At 32.7% G+C, this 21370-nt stretch overlaps 2 protein-coding genes across 4 annotated transcripts; both read right to left on the reverse strand.

The window, feature by feature from the left end:
* Positions 1-4791: 4791 nt before the first annotated feature.
* LOC147403409 (1-aminocyclopropane-1-carboxylate oxidase homolog 1-like) lies at positions 4792-7299 on the reverse strand. The gene is made up of 3 exons (XM_086438986.1): positions 6713-7299; positions 6033-6354; positions 4792-5347 (listed from the first exon to the last, which is right to left on the reverse strand). The coding sequence occupies exons 1-3, from the start codon at positions 7204-7206 to the stop codon at positions 5096-5098; spliced, it is 1068 nt and encodes a 355-aa protein (XP_086295112.1). The 5' UTR covers positions 7207-7299; the 3' UTR covers positions 4792-5095.
* A 4990-nt stretch (positions 7300-12289) lies between these two features.
* LOC147403410 (1-aminocyclopropane-1-carboxylate oxidase homolog 1-like) lies at positions 12290-19010 on the reverse strand. 3 transcript variants are annotated; one of them, XM_086438988.1, is made up of 3 exons: positions 18336-19010; positions 13295-13616; positions 12290-12735 (listed from the first exon to the last, which is right to left on the reverse strand). In XM_086438988.1, the coding sequence occupies exons 1-3, from the start codon at positions 18821-18823 to the stop codon at positions 12484-12486; spliced, it is 1062 nt and encodes a 353-aa protein (XP_086295114.1). In that variant the 5' UTR covers positions 18824-19010; the 3' UTR covers positions 12290-12483. The 3 variants fall into 3 exon arrangements, with proteins under 3 accessions (XP_086295114.1, XP_086295115.1, XP_086295113.1); XM_086438989.1 differs by lacking the exon at positions 18336-19010 and adding an exon at positions 14451-16468; XM_086438987.1 differs by lacking the exons at positions 12290-12735; positions 13295-13616 and adding exons at positions 16244-16720; positions 17288-17609 and having other exon boundaries at positions 18336-18988.
* Between the last annotated feature and the right edge of the window lie 2360 nt (positions 19011-21370).

Below are 21370 nucleotides of genomic sequence, written 5' to 3' on the forward strand. Positions count from 1 at the left end.
GATTCATCAATTAAAATTATTCAAGCAGAATTTATATATATAAAAGGATGGCACCAGCAAATGGAGAAATTATAATCTTGGTTGAATATACAAATTAATTTTAGAAATGGTAAAAAGGTAAATTTTATATAAGCTATATTGCGTTTATACACCTATATATATATATATATATATATATATATATATATATTAGAAGATGTAGTTTGTTAATATTTACATAATTTATTTTTTTAATATAAAAGCATATAAAAGAAATCATGATGATGATGTTGGAGATGGAAATCACAAAGATGCTCATATCTCAGTGCATTTCAGCACCAATCAATATCTTCTGCCATAGAGATCAGATTTCTTTCTCCACATAAATCATATTTAACGCGTAAAGTATAAAAGAATTACGATCTTGACTCTCTAAAGTAATACTATCTAGAAAAAGTGCCAAAGATAATAATTACTTGACAATATTTTAAAATAATATGATCGATTCTATATAGTTGGCGTGCTACAGTCTACCAACACCTAGGTGCAACTTGAATTATTGTAATATAGAAGTCAAAGTTTAGAATCACGTGGTTTACTAATTCAAAACTGTTCAACAAACTAAAACCTATATTCTATATTTTACTTCAGTTTTAATCCAATTCATACCTAATGAAGTTCTTATCAAATCAGTTTTTGATCACAATATTAGGATTTGATAATCAATTCCCCGACAATAAGAAATTTTAAATCATGATAGGAAGTTATATTTTGGAATATAGTAAGTGTATAATTGAGGTGTGACGCATGGAAATGACCTTCAATTATCAAGCTAAGACAAAAGCTTAGGCTGGGTAGTTGTCGTGGGTGGGCCAGTGAGACTCAAAATCAACATCTCTTACTTTTAAATTCCACCATTTGAAGCAAATGGTCTTTCGGGTTATCTCACACACAAGACTAATTATATTAGAGTTGACTAACTAATTTCGTACTACCCCTGCGAGATTGGCAATATTAGGGATACCATTGCAAAATTCAAGATGAGACTTACCCCCCCACATACCAATGAAGAGATAATGACGTATTTAAAAATTGATCCGAAATACTGAAAATACCTTTTCTCGTCTAAAATTACTAAAATGTCATTATATTTTTAAACAATAAAAAGAAAGAAAAGAATTTTAAAATGGATTTACTTAGGGTTTTGTTTGTTTCATCCTTTAAGATTTCTTATCAATTAAGATTCTTCATTAATATAGATCATTATCTAGGATTTTTGTTAACTAAAATCTTGAAATTATTTTGTAAATTCAAGTTTAAAAATTATCATTTAGGAAATGGATCGTGGTAAAAACTTTTAGATGAGTTTTTATATTAATTTATTTCCAACTCAAAATCTCCACTAATTTTGTTTTCGTGTCAGTGAAACTCTCAAGTGAGAGAATATAAGAAATTTAGGTGGTGGACTTCCTTGCTTCTTCTCTTTCTAGTGTGGGTTGTGTCCCCCCCCCCCCCGTCTTAGTTTCTCAGCTCTCCCAAGATAAAAGAGATACGTTCTTCATATGTTTGTAGCTGGTATGGGTCTGCCATAATCCTATTGACTTCTAATATATATATATAATTTTCATGTTTAGGTGTGCCCCATATGTTCTTCACGTTTAGGAGAATGTAAAGTGAGGTCAACCTTTTCCTTGCAAGCCGATTTTCAAGGATGAGTTAGGCCCATGGGCTTTAACATGGTATTAGAACGGTTGTACCTTAGGGATGTGTTGAGTTAATATCTCTAGCACTACGTGAAGGGAGAGAGCTGAGTATCTCTAACCCTGACGTTGAGGGAAAGTGTTAGCATAGTCCCACATCACCTAGGTACTCTTGAGTTGTGTAATATAAAGTCGAGGCAATCCTCTCCTTGCAAGCCAGATTTTTGTGAGGATGATCTCCTCACCATAGAAATCATTCTCACAAAATATCAGTCCATTTCAAAACTTTTAACTTATATAAGACAAAACCTTTGCTAGGACTTTATCTGTTGATGAAGATGTATGTAGTGCCTAGGGAGTCGGCATGCATTTCTTGGGAGTCATGTAGCATTGTCTTTGTACTTATGTCCATGTGTCCTTGCATATTTTTTGTAAGAGCATCCAATGGGTGTGTCTATTTTTCGTTTCTATTTTGACATATTCTCACATTTTAGAGATGATTCTCTCATCCGAACCTAAATGAACTCCAATGGGACCCAACCTCTAAATCACTATTCACGTCTCTAATTCACTATTCACATAATAAAAGACAATAAACTTGCTAGTGGCAATCCAACTTTACTTATTACACCCCAAGTTAAATATATAAAGTTTTTTATTGGCAACCCAACTTTACTTGTTACACCCCAAGTTAAATATTAAAAAAGAAAAGAAAAAGTTCTATTGGCAACCCAACTTTACTTGTTACACCCCAATTTAAATATTAAAAAAAAAATCCACCAATTGTTTGAGAAATCAAATTTGGTCAGATCATCTTATATTTAGTAGAAAATATAAATATATACATTTAAATTAATTTCACTTATTTCAACAAAAAAAAAAAAATTTTTAAATGAATATTCATGATCAAACTTATTTTTTATTATAATTCTTTTTCAAATTTGGCCGAAAATTTGATTAAATCTGAGTTTAAAATATTTAACAAAAAAATTAAAAATATTTAATAATATTAATTAAAAATAAATAATATACAAAAATTATATTTAAAACATATTTTCATTGAAAAAGAAAAGTAAGAATGGCATTTATGTAAAATAATGAGGACACAATTGGTATTTGTATAAGATGAATAGTGAAATAGAGATCATCTCTATTTTCATTTTGCTTGGACTTCAATTCTAAAATCGTGAATAGTGATTTAGAGGGTGTGTCAAAAATTAAGAGACCAATTGAAACTTTGTTCGGAGGTCTCTATCTCTAAATATAGAGATATAGAGACTGATTCGAGTTGCTCTAAATGAGCTTTTTATATCAGATTTTTTACCCAAATTTTAGGTCCAATATGATTGATCACTATTCTTGCTGTTTACCTTTAGGAAGAAGGTGGAAGACTCAACATCCTCTTTGAAGGAGAGATGTTGATTGAAGCCATAGGTCACGTCCAGACAAACATTTAGTCAAGCAAGCGTGCCTATGTGTCCAAAATGATTCATTTTAGCCTTGAATCATTAATCAAATCTATTAAAGAAGAACTTAGATAACAGTAGAGGCCAATAGGGGAAATTATGATCTCCGATGACTACTCAAATTAATCTTATAAATAGTAAAAGTAAATTTTTTTGCAGTAAAGAGTTAAATTATTTTTATATTCCTAATATTAGAAATAGAGTTGTTATTGCCACACCAATTAATGAAATTACATGAGCCACACCAATAAAAGGAATCTGCACACCATTTATTGAAAAAATAAATGTACACACCAATTTTTGTATTGCACACAAATGCTTTAGAACAAAAATAAAAAATCTGAGATGAAGTGAACATCTGTAGAAGTATTTGCCAAGATGATGAAGTGAAAATCTCCGAAGTGACTCATCAATTTTTTTTTTTATATATAACTAATAGTGCAATGAAATCATTCAAAGCTATGAGAAACAGTACAATGAAATAGAAATTCCTTTGCATCCATTCTTCTCTTACATAATTCATCAAACAACTTTGCATCCAAAGGCTTTGTAGACTCGAGTTTCTCCAAGTCTCCAATCTTGGTAAGAAACTTCAGATTTTTGGGATGGGGATAAGAGTGGGTTAGCAGTGAGGTTGTCAATGAATCGGGTCAGTTCGTATTTTGGTACGTTCAGATAACTTTATGGGTCAAGGATATGGTTTTAATAATATTAAATTACATTATATATAATTTTTTAAAATATGATGGATATTGGTATTTTATGGGAAAAATTTACTTAAAGGACCTTGGTGGAGGGATTTATTTCTAAATAATCCCTAAATTTTGAGCGATAGCTTGATAAGACATATTAGTAAACTTTTTATTTCTTAATGGTCTCTCATTATTGGCGAACTCACCTCTTTTTTATTTATTGTCAAGTTCACCACTTTTTATTTATTATCGAACTCGACAATTTTTTATTTTATTGTCAAGTTCACAATTTTTATTGTCTAATTCACCACTATTTACTGTCGAGATCACCAATTTTATATACCGTCAAACTCGACGTTTTTTATTTATTATTGAAAATGAGTTCATGTACACTTCTATCAGATGGTTGGGATCTGGTATTATTAACAAGATATAATCCCAACTATGTAAATACAAAATCCAATAATTGGGTTTTGGAAATATGTGATATAGTCGGATAGATATCCCATCAAAATCATTGAATTTTTCATTACACGGTCCCATTGTGTGTGAAGTATGAACATATAAGTTCCTTTTCAATGAACCTACAGAGTTCTACCTTTAATTTAATATCTTAAAATAGATTTTAATATTGTAAATTTTGTTTATTATATTTACTTTCTTATCTAGAAAAGAACATTGAATTTAACACATCTTTTCCCTTCCCTTGACTGATGAGTTGTTAGGTTTGATCGAATTGTTTTTCTTTTATATTTATATTTGGAAAAAGAACGCCCCAGCTTGATAGGCAACAAATCCCAAATAAAGCACATCAATAAAAACTTTTCCAAGGCAAAATTTTACCGTGAACCCAAAATTGATTAACCAAAAAGAAGGAAATGGATACAATTAACATGAACAAGAACACAAAAATCTATACCTTAAACTTAATTAACAAAAAAAGGTGAACAGATATATGAGAAATTCTTCTTCTTTAATAAAAGGTAGTCAATTACTTAAACTTGTTCAAAGTAGAATAAGAGATGACTTGAGTGCCAGTGGCGACCATCTACTTGTATAGGAATAACCAGCACGATACATAAGAAGCTAACTTACATATGGAAACATAGACAAAACTAAATTCTAAGACAAAAGCGACAAAAGGATTCTTCTTATTAGGAAACCAATTAACTAGCACAAAACTTGGAAACAAGCGAGTTCCAAGGCACTTCCCCATTACATAGATGTATATTAAGTTTCAAACACAAATGCACCGACCTCATATCCTCAAATAACCAAGGTTGGTGTTCCCTTGATATCCTTCGGTACGGAGATAGGCAACAAAATCACTTACTAGAGTATCTCTATAAATAGGAGGGTTCTCATCGGACAACAATTCCTTGATAGGGCCGTAACGCTTTGTGAAGGAATCGCTTTTTACACCCAAAAAGAATCCTGCAGATACTCTTGTTTTCTCACCGTTTACTAATATCCTGTGCTCAACGCTTTTAAGTTTGTCGTTAGAAATAAGCTGCATTAAAAGAAAACACCATTCCACTAAATAACTTAAAAATAATATTTAGCTTTAGTATTATTGGGTAAAAAGTCTGATTGTGTAACGATCCTTTCACACACTATTGCACATATTAACCCAAATCATGTTCATATATTTTATGCACTTAGAATTGAAGGATGGAACAAGATTTTTTCAGCTAACACTACATGAAAACTGGAAAATTCGACAGAAAAATTGACGGGCCAAGGCCCACAAATTTTAGAAAATGAATTTTGACGGTCTAGTACCATCGAAATTCTAGATATTTCTAGATTTGACGGCTTAGAGCTGTTGAATTTCTCCCATCCTTAATTAATTTGACAGTTTCGGCCCATCAGAAAAAAAATAATTTGACAACGAAAAATTTGACACCAATTCGACACTTTTATCCGTCGAATTTTATAAAATTTGACGGCCCATGACCATCAAATTTGGGCTTTTTTCACATATAACCCAAATTTTTTGGAATATAAATTCCTTCACCTGATATTCATAAATTATCCCTAGGCCTAATCAAATTCATAGATATTTATTTTTGGATCGAAGCCATAACCCATGAAATGTTTGGCCCCAAATCAAAAGTTGTAACTTTAGTAAAGAGGTTGATGCATGAGCAATACTACTGATATATTATCAAATACTGCCTAGTGAACAAATTTACCTGGAGAAGATCCCCAATGTTTACTACCAAAGCTCCTGGCACAGGGTGGACGTCAACCCATTGTTTTTTATGAAGAACTTGAAGTCCACCGATTTGGTCTTGGAGAAGAATTGTGAGAAATGAAGAGTCGGTATGTCGCTCACCACCTATAGTCAGCTCTGGCTCTGGACAGGCTGGGTAGTAGTGACAGACGAGGGTATGTCCTTTAGAAACATCCATATTCTTTAGATGGTCTGCCTTGAGCCCAAGAGCCTCCGAGATTAACTCCAAGAGACGCTCTCCTAATTTTGAAACATGTTCTTCATATTCAATTATTATCTCTCTGCAAATTAAGCTCGCGAGGTTAATGGAGAATCTCTGAAAATTCTCAATGAACACAATTATCTTTAATTTTGGAACAAATTTGTGCTTTGTGAGAGGATTTTTTTTTTTTTAAAAATTTCATTTTACTTTGGTTCTCAAGGTGTTGGTGAATATTTGATTATTTGACATATTGCAATCGATTAAATTGAATCCAAGGGTCCCGGGGGACACAATAGGATAATTGCATCTTGAATATTAATGTACCCAAAATCAGAATCTATCATATACAAAGATTCTGATTCCTATATGTGTTATCAGAATTGAAAACTGTGCAATTGATGCAAAAAAAAAAAGTGAATTAATGTATTTATGTATACCTGCAAACTTGAGGTAATTCTTGAGGTTGGGGTGGTTCAGGAGCCAAAGACAGATACAATGTGTCTCTCCAATTAGCCGAACGTCCCTTATAAAGATTGCTACTATACCCCACCTTTTTAGTGGGATCAAGTGTATAATATCCTTTCTTCACTTCTGTATCTTGCTCGAAAAACCTTCGAGTCCCTTCAATCATCTCATCCAACACACTCAATGGGATCCCATGGTTCACCAGTTGAAAGAAACCCCATGTCCCCGATGCACGGAGCACTTCTTCTACAGCTACTTTACGTCTATTCTCGTCTTTATCGATGTCTCTAAGGTCTACAACTGGAATTTTGAGATGGGTATTGTTGGAATTCGAATTATTGATAGAGAAGCGTTCTTCAATTGGAAGATGGAAGAAATCTGGGATTTTTACCATCCCTCCTGCATCAACTAGACCTTTGACACCACCTTTTGTGTCATGGAAAGCCTTTAGTATTTCAGGTTCCATTAATTTTCTTTGATGGATCGAAGGAATTAATTCACCCTTATAATGCTTGATGAAGTTGTAAAGATATGTTGAACGAGGTGTGTATATATAGTTATTTTGCACTACTCAGGAAGCCACAAGTGAAGTGGAATTTAGTGCCGGCACTTACAGCTACCAATTTTTAATTAAAAATTTCTTTCTTTTTTGACCGAGTTAGTCAAGGAAAGTTCCAAGATCACACCTTCATGTGTCATCCAAAAAACTTTAGCAGACGACACATACGTTTTCAGCAACTTAAATTTTATTTTTTTTAGAGAGTTGCTATTGGCAATCCAACATTTACTTGTTACACTCCAACATCTTAAATTATTTATCACACTTTAATTAAAGATTAAAACACACCATTAATTCAAACAATACAAAATTTTGGCTCAAATTATTATCTCAACGTTACAAAACATTATAACACTCATTCGAACAATTTCAGTAGTTTTTTTTCAGTTATTATTAAGCTCATATAAAACCTAAAACCCAAAATATAGATATTTAACAAAAGAGAGAGAGAGAGAGCTTCTATGGTATGGTATGGTACCCCAACTTTTACTTATTCTCAATTTGATATTTATTTTCTTTATTTTTAATTGGGGTATAATAAGTAAAAGTTAGGGTGCCAATGGCAGCTCTCTAAATTTAAGAAGAAAAACTTCTATTGGCAACCCAACTTTACTTGTTACACGCCAATTTAATAATAATAAAAAATAAAAAAAATCCACCAATTGTATGAGAAATAAAATTTGGTTAGATCATCTTATGTTTAGTAGAAAATATAAATATATACATTTAAATTAATTTCATTTATTTAAAAAAAAAAATTTATAAAAAAAAAAAAAATGAAAATTCATGATCAAACTTATTTTTTATCACAAATTTTTGTCAAATTTGGCTGAAAAATTGATTAAATCTGAGTTTCAAATATTTAATAAAAAAAATTAAATAATAGTAATTGAAAATAAATAACAGACAAAAATTATATTTAAAATATATTTTTATTGAAAAAAGAACTTAAGAATGGCATTTATGTAAAATGATGATAAATGGTGAAATAGAGATCATCCCTATTTTTTTGCTTCGTCTCCAATTTTAGACATGTGAATAGTAATTTAGAGGGGGTGTGAGAAATTAAGAGACCGGTTGGAATTGCTCTATATGAACTTTTTATATCAGATTTTTTACCCAAATTTTCAGTCTAATATGATTAATCACCATTCTTACTTTTTTCCTTGAGGAAGAAGGTGAAAAACTTAACATCCTGTTTGAAGGAGAGATGTTGATTGAAGCCATTGATCAAGTTCACACAAGCATTTAGTCAAGTAAGCGTGCCAATACGTCCAAAATGATTCATTTTACCTGGAAAATCCTTCAGTTGGCCTTGAATCATCAATCAAATCTATTCAAGAAGAACTTAGATAATGGTAGAAGCCAATAGGGGAAATTATGATCTCAGATGACTACTCAAATTAATTTTATACATAGTAAAAGTAAATTTTTATTCATTAAAGAGTTAAATTAATTTTGTACCCCGAATATTAGCAATAGAGTTGTTATTGCCACACCATTTTTTTCTATTACCACACCAATTAATGAAATTACATTAGCCACACCAATAAAAAGGAATCTGCACATCATTTATTGAAAAAATAAATGTACACGCCATTTTGTGCATTACAACACCAATGCTTTAGAACAAAAATAAAAAATCTGAGATGAAGTGAAAAGCTGGAGAAGTATTTGGCAAGGTGTTGAAGTGATAATCTCCTAAATGACTCATTAATTTTTTTTTTAAAACTAATAGTGCAATGAAGTCATTCAAAGCTATGAGAAACAATATAATGAAATAGAAATTCCTTTGCATCCATTCTTCTCTTACACAATTCGTCAAACCCCTTTGCATCCAAAGACTTTGTAGACTCGAATTTCACCAAATCTCCGATCTTTATAAGAAACTTCAGATTTTTTGAAAGAAAAACCCAAGCTTTCATGGTAAAGATAAGAGAGAGTGTACCTAGTTCCAGCTTTGTTCTTCTCTGGGATGAAGGATGAGATGAGAAGTAAGACACAGACACGTAGAAACAAGTTTTTTTCTAGATTTCTCCTCATAATCCATAATGTTTATTGGAGATTTTAAATTAGTGCGGCACTAGTAGCTCTCTATTAGAAAATATGCATTATTAATTTACCAAAATACTTTATAAAAAAAATAAAAAGATTATAGAAGAAATCATGATGACGTTGACATGATGGATGAAGATGATGATCATGGTGATTATATATATCATACCCATGTAATAGAATTTAGTTAGATACCCAAACTTTATGTCTTATCATAGAGACCAAAATCTTTTATTAAAATTGTAGAAGTTAAAAAATAAAACTGTGACCTTTATGTTTGATTGCACTTTAGTGGATTTTTTTCTGCGAAAGAAAATAATTGCTTGACCATAATTATATAATACATAGATTCGATTTTATCTAAATCTATATGGTAGGTGTTTCAGTTGTCCCATTCTGCATTATTTGTCAGCCTTGAATTATAAAATTATATTATATATTTTTGATTTGATCTGACGCACGTACCTAATTCAGTCATTATTGAATCAGATTTTGATTCAAGACTTGATAAAAATCCAATATGATCGATATAAGGATCAAATCTAACAATTCAAATCCAATCCGATGCTTATTAGATTGGTCCCAAAATGGCCCGGATCGGATCCAAATCTAATCCATTGAGAATCCTAGTGTTTATTATCTAGGCCCGTGAAGTGTTAGATTCTATCGTTATCATCCAACTAATTAAAAATCTCAGAATTCGTTATCATTAATGTTTTGATAATTAAAATGAACAGTGGGTCAGAATTGTAAATTCGGCAAAAATTGATCACTTTTTCGTAAATATCCTTAGATAAAAGCCTCCCTCCTCCAACGTTTCTTCAATTGTGTGGGGTGTTAGTGGATTGGTTGTCACTTGGGTCGGTGAGATTAGACATCATCATGTCTCTCTAACCCTCAATTTCCATCATTTGAAGCAATAAATGGTCTTTTGGGTTATCTTACTCAATTCTCCACCGCGCACACAAGAGAAAAACGAAATAAACTAAAGCCCAGTTTGAAAGTCATTTTTTTCAAGTTTTTTTCTTTGTTATTACGATTGCGAGCTTTATAGTATTTTATCAAACTAAGGCGCACACAAGAGAAAAACGAAATACACTAAAGTCCAATTTGAAGTCATTTTTTTCTAGTTTTTTTTCTTTGTTATTACAATTGCAATCTTAGTCGTATGTTATCAAATCAAACTACGGCGCACACAAAAGAAGAACGATATACACTAAAATCCAAATTTGAATGTCATTTTTCATGTTTGTTACTTTGTGATTACGATTGCAATCTTAGAAGTATGTTTCTCAAACTCGTAAGACTAATTCTATAGGTTCAATATGTTGATTCAATACTCGATAGGGTTTTCTACTGGAAGTACTTTATGATACACTTTCAGTAAATGAACATTTATTTATTGTTGATTAGAATCCACTTATTTAGGAAAAATACATTGTACCACATCGTCAAAAAAAATTCCATATTTGATAGTCTAAGACCCTTGAATTTCATAAACTTTGATTGATCAAGGCATCAAATTTTTCATTGTAAATTTTTTTTTCTTTTTCGATTGGTCAAAACCGTCAAAATTAATGGAGAATGGGTGAAATTTGACGACTCTAAGCCATCGAATCTAGGGAACATAAAAAATTTCAAAGGTCCTAGACCGTCAAAATTCGATGGTCTTGGCCGGGCATATTTTCCGATTGAATTTTTCAGTTTTCACGTAGTGTAAACCAAAAGTTATTTTCTTTTTTATATGTGCCCTCCTGATTTGCCTAACGAGGACCTTTGTGATCTCATCACCATGCACATAATGGAAGTTTCTTGATTAGATTAGATTAGATTTTCTGATAATTTTTTTTCCTTCACATTGAAGGATTTTCCATGCAAAAAATCTGTAGTGTTCTCTCGCGTTGTTTGTTTATGTTATTTGGGTTTTTAATTTATTTAATTCTGTGTCTTACAATGTAAGTGGTAACTGGTAAGTTTCCATTGACTTGCGCGTAGAGGGAAAGGCATGTGATTTTCCAACAATTTCACCTTTGTCCACGTATTTGTGAATCTAAATTTATAAATTTTCCGAAAATGGCTAGACAAAATTGGCAAGTAAAGATAAAAAAAATCAATAAATAAATCTAGCCCATGTTTGCAATATAAATGAAATGATTTTGTCTTATATGGATTAAAATTTTTTGAAAGAACTAGTTTTTGGTGAGGATGAGCACTATGGTGAGGAGACCATCCTCACAAAAAAATCAGTTCATTCTGAAACTTCTAACCCTGTCGTAACAAGTTGAAGAATTGTAAATCATCCTTTTTTTTTATGAGGATAGAAAATTAAAAATGGATTGATTTTTTATAAGGATGATCTCCTCACCATATTGATCATCCTCATAAAAAATCAGCTCATTCCGAAACTTTTAACTCATATAAGACAAAAAAAAAAAAAATTGGCAATGGTGTAGGGTGCCTCTAACCTAACCTTGAATATATGTCCCACACACCTGAGCCTCACCATTGTTGCATACATCCTAAATGAATTCTCCAATTCAGAGTTTAAGTTATAATGATATTAAGAGTTGGTGTGGCATTAGAATTGTGAAACAACCAATTGATCTCCTATACGAGGAAGGGAGTGAGGCCATCATGAAACATGTAGTATCAGATCTGAGTCTCTCTCTCTCTCTCTCTCTCACAACTTTTTATTCCTAAATTTTTTGCAGAAACTCTTCAGGGAAAATGTAGTTCAGAGAAATTTAATTATGGTATTGAAGTCAGCTCAGGGCAACAAATAAAGACGAATATTTGCGACCATTTGCAGAGGGGCAACAAAGCACCACAAATATCTGTATTCACATTGATTTTTGAATTTTTGCAGGTGAACCAAACTTATATTGTAATCATTTCCTACCTCAAATTACAACAACAAAAATCCTCATTATACCAATCATAAAAAACCTACAAAGGCTTTTTGTTATTTTAAAGCTTTAAGAGATCAAAACCAAGTTGGGATTCATTGGTCCAACAAACTCAAATTACAAGAATAGAACCATGCAAGTGGTATACATAATAAAGATATTCATTTATGGGAGCACAACCACCTGCGAGATAGAACTAAAGAGCGAGAGAAATGCACCAACCTCATAACCTCAAATAAGCTAGATTGGTGTTTCCTTGATATCCTTTACACCTGACATAGGCAACAAAATCACTTACTAGAGTTTCTCTATAAATAGGAGGATTCTCACCCGACAACAATTCCTTGATAGGTCCATAACGCTTTGTGCAGGTGTCGTGGCTTGTACTGAAAAAGAATGCTACAGATGTTCTTGGTCTGTCACTGTTTACCAATACCCTGTGCTCGACGCTTTTGAGTTTGTCGTTAGAAATAAGCTGCATTAAAAGACAAACACCCATTCCAGTAAATAATTTCAAATAATATTTAACATTAGCATATATATGCTTTTTCAGTAGAAAATCTACATGTCTAATGTTCCATTTTACACTACCTATATTGCCCATCCCAAGCCCAGATAACTTAGATACATGATTAGACATTTTATTCAATTGGATAGGGATGAAACAAAACTCGTTCAGCTGACCCAAATTAATAAAACAATTCACATAATATTCATAACTAACACTAGGCCTAATGATTTAGGAGCCATTTGAAAGGACTAGGATGCAAATCCATCATCTCTGAACAGATTGAATGAACTTTTTTTTTTTGTTTCAACCATATTTTGTTTAACAGTTAATACTATCCCAGCAATTGCATAGGTCACAAAAATAAAAGCCCTATATCCTGTCTTCATTGTGTCAATTTTGGATCGATGCGCCATAAGCCATCAAAGGTTTGACCCCCAAACCAAAAGTTCTTACTTTAACGAAACATGTGGATGCATGAAAAGTAGTACCATATTATGAAATATTGCTAATCGAACGAATGTACCTGGAGAAGATCCCCAATGTTTACTATTAAAGCTCCCGGCATGGGATGGACATCAACCCATTGTTGTTGATGAAGAACTTGAAGTCCACCAATGTTGTCTTGGAGAAGAATAGTGAGGAATGCAGGGTCTGTATGGCGCTCACTACCCAAAGTCAGCCCCGGCTCTGGACAGGTTGGGTAGTAATGAGAGATAAGGGTACCTGCTTTAGCACATTCCATTTCCTTTAGGTAGTCTGGCTTAAGCCCAAGAGCCTCCGACAATAACTTGTAGAGACACACTCCTAATTTTGTAACATGCTTTGTGTACTCCATTACTATCTCTCTGCAAATTAAGCACGCGAGTTTAAGGGAATCATAAATTCTCAAGAAACACAATGCTAAAGGGTATTATTGCTATAGGTCACCATTCCAATTTGGTTGGGATACATGAATTGGCCTACAAATGATTTAAGTTCTTATAAGTTCTGCTTTCAATACTAAAACAATTAGTATCGAAATAAGGATTATTTTATCCCGGTTTTAGTAGTGTATTGAGAAAATTCCTCCCCTTAGAAAGGCCTAGTCCCTCTCATGCATGTCAAATTGTTCAATTTTGGCCTGACAGTATTTTATAAAGAACCATCGCTTTTTCTATAAAAAAAAATGGTTCAAACGTACGGACCATCGGTTCTCATGAACCGGTTCTTGAAAATCTAAAATGTTATTATTATTAAAATAAAAAAATTCATTATTATTACTATTTTTTGAATAATGTTATTTGAAGAAAATGAAAGATTTCTTGAAAGTCTTTAATCCTGTGAAAGAGTAGAAAATTTTATTTTTTATTACAAATTTATATATTAAAAATTACTTAATAAATACAAATCGGTCAGATCATATTGAATCACCATCGAACCCCAATCCAACCATTTGAACAAATTAATTATCAGTTCGGTTTTTAAAACATTGAACGAAGGTGAGGAGGCATGAAAAGCTGTAGCGCATCAGTAGCGAGCTCGGTTCCCCCTATTCGGCCGACAAAATTTGGGCCCAAGTATCTAATAGACCCAACTGGTCTAGATAATTTTTAAATGTCCCATTCCATGCCCATATTTAAATCTAACCAAATTCTATCTATTTAGAATTAAAACATACAAAATCAAATTTTGACGTATACCTGCACACTTGAGGCAATTCTTGAGGTTGGGGTGGCTCAGGGGCCATAGACAAACACAGTGTGTCTCTCCAATTAGCCGAAAGGGACTTAAAAAGATTACTATTGAACGCCACTTTTCTAGTGGGGTCATCAATCGTTTCTTCCAACACACTCAATGGGATCCCATGGTTCACTAATTGAAAGAAACCCCATGTCGCTGATGCCCGAAGCACTTCTTCGACAATCTCTTTACGTCGAATCAAATCTTTTTCGACATCTTTAAGATCTATAACTGGAATTTTGAGTTGTGTTTCATTGGAATTTGAATTGTTGGGGTGTAGTTCATCACCATAAGGTGGTAGGACGAAGAAAGGTGGGATCTTTACAATCCCAGCATCAACTAAACCTTTTACACCAGCTTTTGTGTCATGGAAAGCCTTCATTTCTGATTCCATTTCTTTGATAGAGGAAATTAGCTTAGAGTTGTGGGAATTGTAGGGAGACTTGATTGGAAATTTTAAATGGTCAGGTAGCCATAATTGAGTACATGTGTGTCTGCTTATTTAGGGATCTAGACAAGTTTGTGATAAGGATCGAGATACATCTTCATCAAGTGAAAACGAATCATGTCGGTGGGCCTTAATCCATAGTATCACAGGGATTTCTTTTTTTTTTTTTTAATAGTATAAATATAAAAGATGAAACTTTCCACATCACATTTTTGTAAGTTAGTATGAAATTAAATTCACATATGGGATGGGGATAAGAGTGGGTGAGCTGTCAATGAATCGGATCAGTTCATACTTGGATACGTTCAGATAACTTTATGGGTCAAGGATTTGGTTCAATGATGATGGATATTAATATTTTATAGAGAAAATTACGTAAAAGACCCTGGTGGAGGGATTTATTTTTAAATAATCTCTAAATTTTACACAATAACTTGATAAGAAATTTAGTAAAATTTTATTTCTTAATGGTCCCTCATTATTGGTGAACTCACCGCTTTTTTATTTATTGTCGAGTTCTCAACGCTTTTTTATTTTATTGTCGAGTTTACAATTTTTATTGTCTAATTCACCATTATTTACTGTCGAGTTCACCACTTTTTAAATAAAAAGTGATGAACTCAACACTAGTAAAACCCATCTATTTTTAATTTATGAGTTTTTTTTTTTTTTTACTAAATTGCATGGAAAGATCAACTAAAAACTTGAGATATCGACTTGTTTAGATGGTTTCAACCCAAAAGAACCATTCTTAAATGATTTTCATCCAAAACTTAAGAAAAAAGTGAAAAAGAAATATATATTGGTGTGGTGTAGGGTGCCTTTAACCTACCCTTGAATATATGTCCCACACACCTGTGCCTCACCATTGTTGCATACATCCTAAATGAATTCTCCAATTCAGAGTTTAAGTTATAATGGTATTAAGAGTTGGAGTGGCATTAGAATTGTGAAATAACCAATTGATCTCCTATATATGGAAGGGAGTGAGGCCATCATGAAACATATAGTATCAGATCTGAGTCTCTCTCTCTCTCTCTCAACTTTTTATTCCTAAATTTTTTGCAGAAACTCTTCAAAACTCTTCAGGGAAAATGTGGTTCAGAGAAATTTAATTATGGCATTGAAGTCAGCTGAGGGCAACAAATAAAGACGAAAATTTGCAACCATTTGCAGAGGGGCAACAAAGCACCACAAATATCTGTATTCACATGGATTTTTGAATTTTTGCAGGTGAACAAAACTTATATTGCAATCATTTCCTACCACAGATTAAAAAAAAAAAAATCCTAATTATACCAATCATAAAAAACCTAAAAAGGCTTTTTGTTATTTTAAAGCTTTAAGAGATCAAAACCAAGTTGGGATTCATTGATCCAACAAACTCAAATTACAAGAATAGAACCATGCAAGTGGTATACATAATAAAGATATTCCTTTATGGAAGCACAATAAACCTAAAAACCAATCACTGATCCTATTTGAGTACCACCTTCAAGATAGAACTAAAGAGAGAGAAATGCACCAACCTCATAACTTCAAATAAGCTAGATTGGTGTTCCCTGGATATCCTTTACACCTGACATTGGCAACAAAATCACTTACCAGAGTTTCTCTATAAATAGGAGGATTCTCATCCGACAACAATTCCTTGATAGGTCCGTAACGCTTTGTAAAGGATTCCTGGCTTGTACTGAAAAAGAATCCTACAGATGTTCTTGGTCTGTCACTGTTTACCAATACCCTGTGCTCGACACTTTTGAGTTTGTCGTTAGAAATAAGCTGCATTAAAAGACAAACACCATTCCAGTAAATAATTTCAAATAATATTTAACATTAGCATATATACACTTTTTCGGTAGAAAATCTACACGTCTAATCTTCCATTTTACGCTACCTATATTGCCCATCCCAAGCCCAGATAACTTAGATACATGATTAGACATTTTATTCAATTGGATAGAATTAAGGGATGAAACAAAACTCGTTCAGCTGACCCAAATTGATAAAACAATTCAGATAATATTCATAACACACAATAGGCCTAATGATTTAGGAGCCATTTGAAAGGACTAGGATGCAATTCCATCATCTCTGGACCGATTGAATGAACATTTTTTTTTCTTTCTTTCAACCGTATTTTGTTTAACAGTAATACTATCCCAGCAATTGCATAGGTCACAAAAATAAAAGCCCTATATCCTGTCTTCATTGTGTCAATTTTGGATCAATGCGCCATAAGCCATCAAAGGTTTGACCCCCAAACCAAAAGTTCTTACTTTAACGAAACATGTGGATGCATGAAAAGTAGTACCATATTATGAAATATTGCTTATCGAACGAATGTACCTGAAGAAGATCCCCAATGTTAACTATTAAAGCTCCCGGCACGGGATGGACATCAACCCATTGTTGTTGATGAAGAACTTGAAGTCCACCAGTGTTGTCTTGGAGAAGAATAGTGAGGAATGCAGGGTCTGTATGGCGCTCACACCCCAAAGTCAGCTCCGGCTCTGGACAGGTTGGGTAGTAATGAGAGATAAGGGTACCTGCTTTAGCACATTCCATTTCCTTTAGGTAGTCTGGCTTAAGCCCAAGAGCCTCCGACAATAACTTGAAGAGACACACTCCTAATTTTGTAACATGCTTTGTGTACTCCATTAATATCTCTCTGCAAATTAAGCACACAAGTTTAAGGGAACTCATAAGTTCTCAAGAAACACAATACTAAAGGGTATTATTGCTATAGGTAACTATTCCGATTTGGTTGGGATACATGAATTTGCCTATAAATGATTCAAAATTTTATGAGTTCTGCTTTCAATACTAAAACAATTAGTATCGAAATAAGGATTATTTTATCCTGATTTTAGTAGTGTATTGAGAAAATTCCTCCCCTAGCAAGACCTAGTCCCTCTTATGCATGTCAAATTGTTCAATTTTGGCCTGACAGTATTTTATAAAGAACGGTCGCTTTTTAAAAAAAATGGTTCAAGCGTACGGACCATCGGTCCTCATGAACCGGTTCTTAAAATCTAAAATGTTATTATTATAAAAAAAAAAATTCATTATTATTACAATTTTTTCAAGAATGTTAGTTGAAACCTTTGTAAATTTGAAGAAAAATGAAAGATTTCAAGAAAGTCTTTAATCCTGTGAAAGAGTAGAAAATTTTTATTTTTTATTTCAAATTTTATATATTAAAAATTACTTAATAAATACAAATCGGTCACATCATATTGATAGACCCAACTGGTTCAGATACTTTATAAATGTCCGATTCCATGCCCAAATTTAAATCTAACCTAATTCTGTCCCATTCCATGCCCAAATTTAAATCTAACCTAATTCTATCTATTTAGAATTAAAACATACAAAATCAAATTTTGACGCATACCTGCACACTTGAGGCAATTCTTGAGGTTGGGGTGGCTCAGGAGCCATAGACAAACACAGTTTGTCTCTCCAATTAGCCGAAAGGGACTTAAAAAGATTACTATTGAACGACACTTTTCTAGTGCGGTCAAGTGCATAAAACTCTTTCTTCACTTGTGTGTCTTGCTCATGAAACTTGCTCCCCGCTTCAATCGTTTCTTCCAACACACTCAATGGGATCCCATGGTTCACCAATTGAAAGAAACCCCATGTCGCTGATGCCCAAAGCACTTCTTCGACAATCTCTTTACGTCGAATCACATCTTTTTCGACATCTTTAAGATCTATAACTGGAATTTTGAGTTGTGTTTCATTGGAATTTGAATTGTTGGGGTGTAGTTCATCACCAGGTGGTAGGATGAAGAAAGGTGGGATCTTTACAATCCCAGCATCAACTAAACCTTTTACACCAGCTTTTGTGTCATGGAAAGCCTTCATTTCTGATTCCATTTCTTTGATAGAGGAAATTAGCTTAGAGTTGTGGGAATTGTAGAGAGACTGATTGGAAATTTTAAATGGTCAGGTAGCCATAATTGAGAACATGTGTGTCTTCTTATTTAGCGATCTAGACAAGTTTGTGATAAGGGTCGAGATACATCTTCATCAAGTGAAAACGAATCATGTCGGTGGGCCTTAATCCAGAGTATCACAGGGATTTTTTTCTTTCTTTTTTTTAGTATAAATATAAAAGATGAAACTTTCCACATCACATTTTTGTAAGTTAGTATGAAATTAAATTCACATATGGGATGGGGTTAAGAGTGGGTGAGCTGTCAATGAATCGGATCAGTTCATACTTGGATACGTTCAGATAACTTTATGCGTCAAGGATTTGGTTCAATGATGATGGATATTGATATTTTATAGAGAAAATTACTTCAAGGACCCTGGTGGAGGGATTTATTTCTAAATAGTCTCTAAATTTTGCACAATAATTTGATAAGACATTTAGTAAATTTTTTATTTCTTAATAATCCCTCATTATTGATGATTTACAGTCAAATTCACCATTTTTTTATTTATCGTTAAACTCAACGTCTTTTTATTTTATTGTCGAGTTCACAATTTTTATTGTTTAATTCACCACTATTTATTGTCGAGTTCACCACATTTTATTTTCCATCAAACTCAACGTGTTTTATTTATTTTTGAGTTCACCACTTTTTTAATAAAAAAAGATAAACTCAACACTAGTAAAACCCATCTATTTTCAATTTTCGATTATTATTTTTTTTTTTTTACTAAATTGCAAGGAAAGATCAACTAAAAACTTGAGATATCGACTTGCTTAGATGGTTTCAACCCAAAAGAATAATTCTTAAACGATTTTCATCCAAAAATTAAGAAAAAAAGTGAAAAATAACTAGTTTTTTACATACATCTTCAAAATGTTTGAAAAAACCCTTGAAATTGGTTTCTTCTTTCTTTTTAAATCCTTTCTAAAGGAATGGAGTCTCCGAAGCTCGATTGAGATATCAAAAAGTAAATTTTTTTGGATGAAAACGATGAGTTTGAACGGTTAGGACATTTAATCATGAGAAATGTGGGAGATGAGGTCTAAGGACTATTAAGAAAAGAAAAATTCACTAACTGGACTATTAAGGGACCACCCAAAACATAGGGATTATTTAGAAAAAAAATCCGTCTACCAGAGTCCTTTAAATAATTTTTCCTATTTTATATACTAGAAGGTGACGTCTGCAAACACACGTATCTTAAAAAGATTTATTTATAATTTAAAATATTGATTAAAAGGTTTTTGAATATTACATAGTAAAAAAGAATACTTTTGTAATTTTGGAAACTAAGCATGACATAATTTCACCGCAATATCTTGTATTATATAAAATTTAAATATAAAAGTGAGGGCATTTATGACTACTCAAATTTTGGTGTCAAACCACTTATCTCATTATAATAGGAAAAATGCACATATTTTATAATGCAAATCATTTGCATTGCTTGACCAAGCACCCATAAAATTGATTCAATTTTTTTGTCCACTAGGTGGCATGTGCAAACACACAAATATCAAAAGGGTTTATTCATAATTTAAAATATTGATTAAAGGATTTTTGAAGATTACATAGTAAAACATGATACTTTGGTACTTTTGAAACTAAACATGACTTTTTACCAAAATATCTGTGATTATATTAAATTTAAATATAAAGAGGGGGCATTTATGGCCACTCAAATTTTAGTGTCGAACCAGTTCTACTCTACCTTCTTTCATTGTAATCGTAAAGATGTTGATGAACAATCATTGACTTGGTTCATCAGAAGGACCAACACCATACTTTTTTTTTTTTTGCTTATCGTGGGTATCCCTCCTTTCAAGAGAGACTAATCCCACGATCACACATACAGGCCCCTCGGGAAGTCCTACATGAAACTGGTTGAGTTGAGGGCCAACTGGCCCCTAGAGGATGGCCCCAAGGAATTAATTACTTAGTGGGGTTTTAAAGACTTGACCTAAATACCCCCAGATGCTTATTCCCGATGTATACTTAATGCACTTTAACGCTTGCCCTTAAGGCATACATTAACAAGACCCAATTAAAAAAGGAAGGGTATTTTTATATTTTGAAATAAGTAGTTTATTGTGTTGAGTTTATATTTTCGTCTACTCTGGGGTGTGTCATACCCTTATTAAGCCTCATGGCCTTCTTATATTCATCGTTCTTCTCCTCTCCAACATATAAGTTTGTCTAAGTAGTTGGTTGGTTAACATGGTATCAAAGCGCTAGGCTCGTATAGGTCATGGGTTCAATTCTTTCCACCCTTATGGGTAAGAGAGAGTGTTGAATGTATATTTTCCTCCATTCTCGGGGTATGTCATATCCCTGTTAAGCCCCATTGCCCTCTTTTATTTATAGTTCTCCCCCTCTCCAACAGATTGATCTTTCGGAGTTGTTGGTTGGTTAACATATTATTAGTGTTGGGCACTTTATGTCCAGCATTATACTACCTTATGATTATCCTTCTATAATTTTG

Source organism: Akebia trifoliata, chromosome 4 (assembly GCF_017979445.1).
Source record: "Akebia trifoliata isolate Shusen 1 chromosome 4, ASM1797944v1, whole genome shotgun sequence".
Classification (NCBI taxonomy): Eukaryota; Viridiplantae; Streptophyta; class Magnoliopsida; order Ranunculales; family Lardizabalaceae; genus Akebia; species Akebia trifoliata.

Bases quoted from the DNA above. Each gene is read 5' to 3' on its own strand.
- LOC147403409 (XM_086438986.1), bottom strand. From the start codon at position 7,206: ATGGAACCTGAAATACTAAAGGCTTTCCATGACACAAAAGGTGGTGTC. The intron at 6,355-6,712 runs GTATACATAAAT...CTTAATTTGCAG, and splicing joins GAATTACCTCAAGTTTGCAG to AGAGATAATAATTGAATATG. The intron at 5,348-6,032 runs GTAAATTTGTTC...CTTTTAATGCAG, and splicing joins ACATTGGGGATCTTCTCCAG to CTTATTTCTAACGACAAACT.
- LOC147403410 (XM_086438988.1), bottom strand. From the start codon at position 18,823: ATGGAATCAGAAATGAAGGCTTTCCATGACACAAAAGCTGGTGTAAAA. The intron at 13,617-18,335 runs GTATGCGTCAAA...CTTAATTTGCAG, and splicing joins GAATTGCCTCAAGTGTGCAG to AGAGATAGTAATGGAGTACA. The intron at 12,736-13,294 runs GTACATTCGTTC...CTTTTAATGCAG, and splicing joins ACATTGGGGATCTTCTCCAG to CTTATTTCTAACGACAAACT.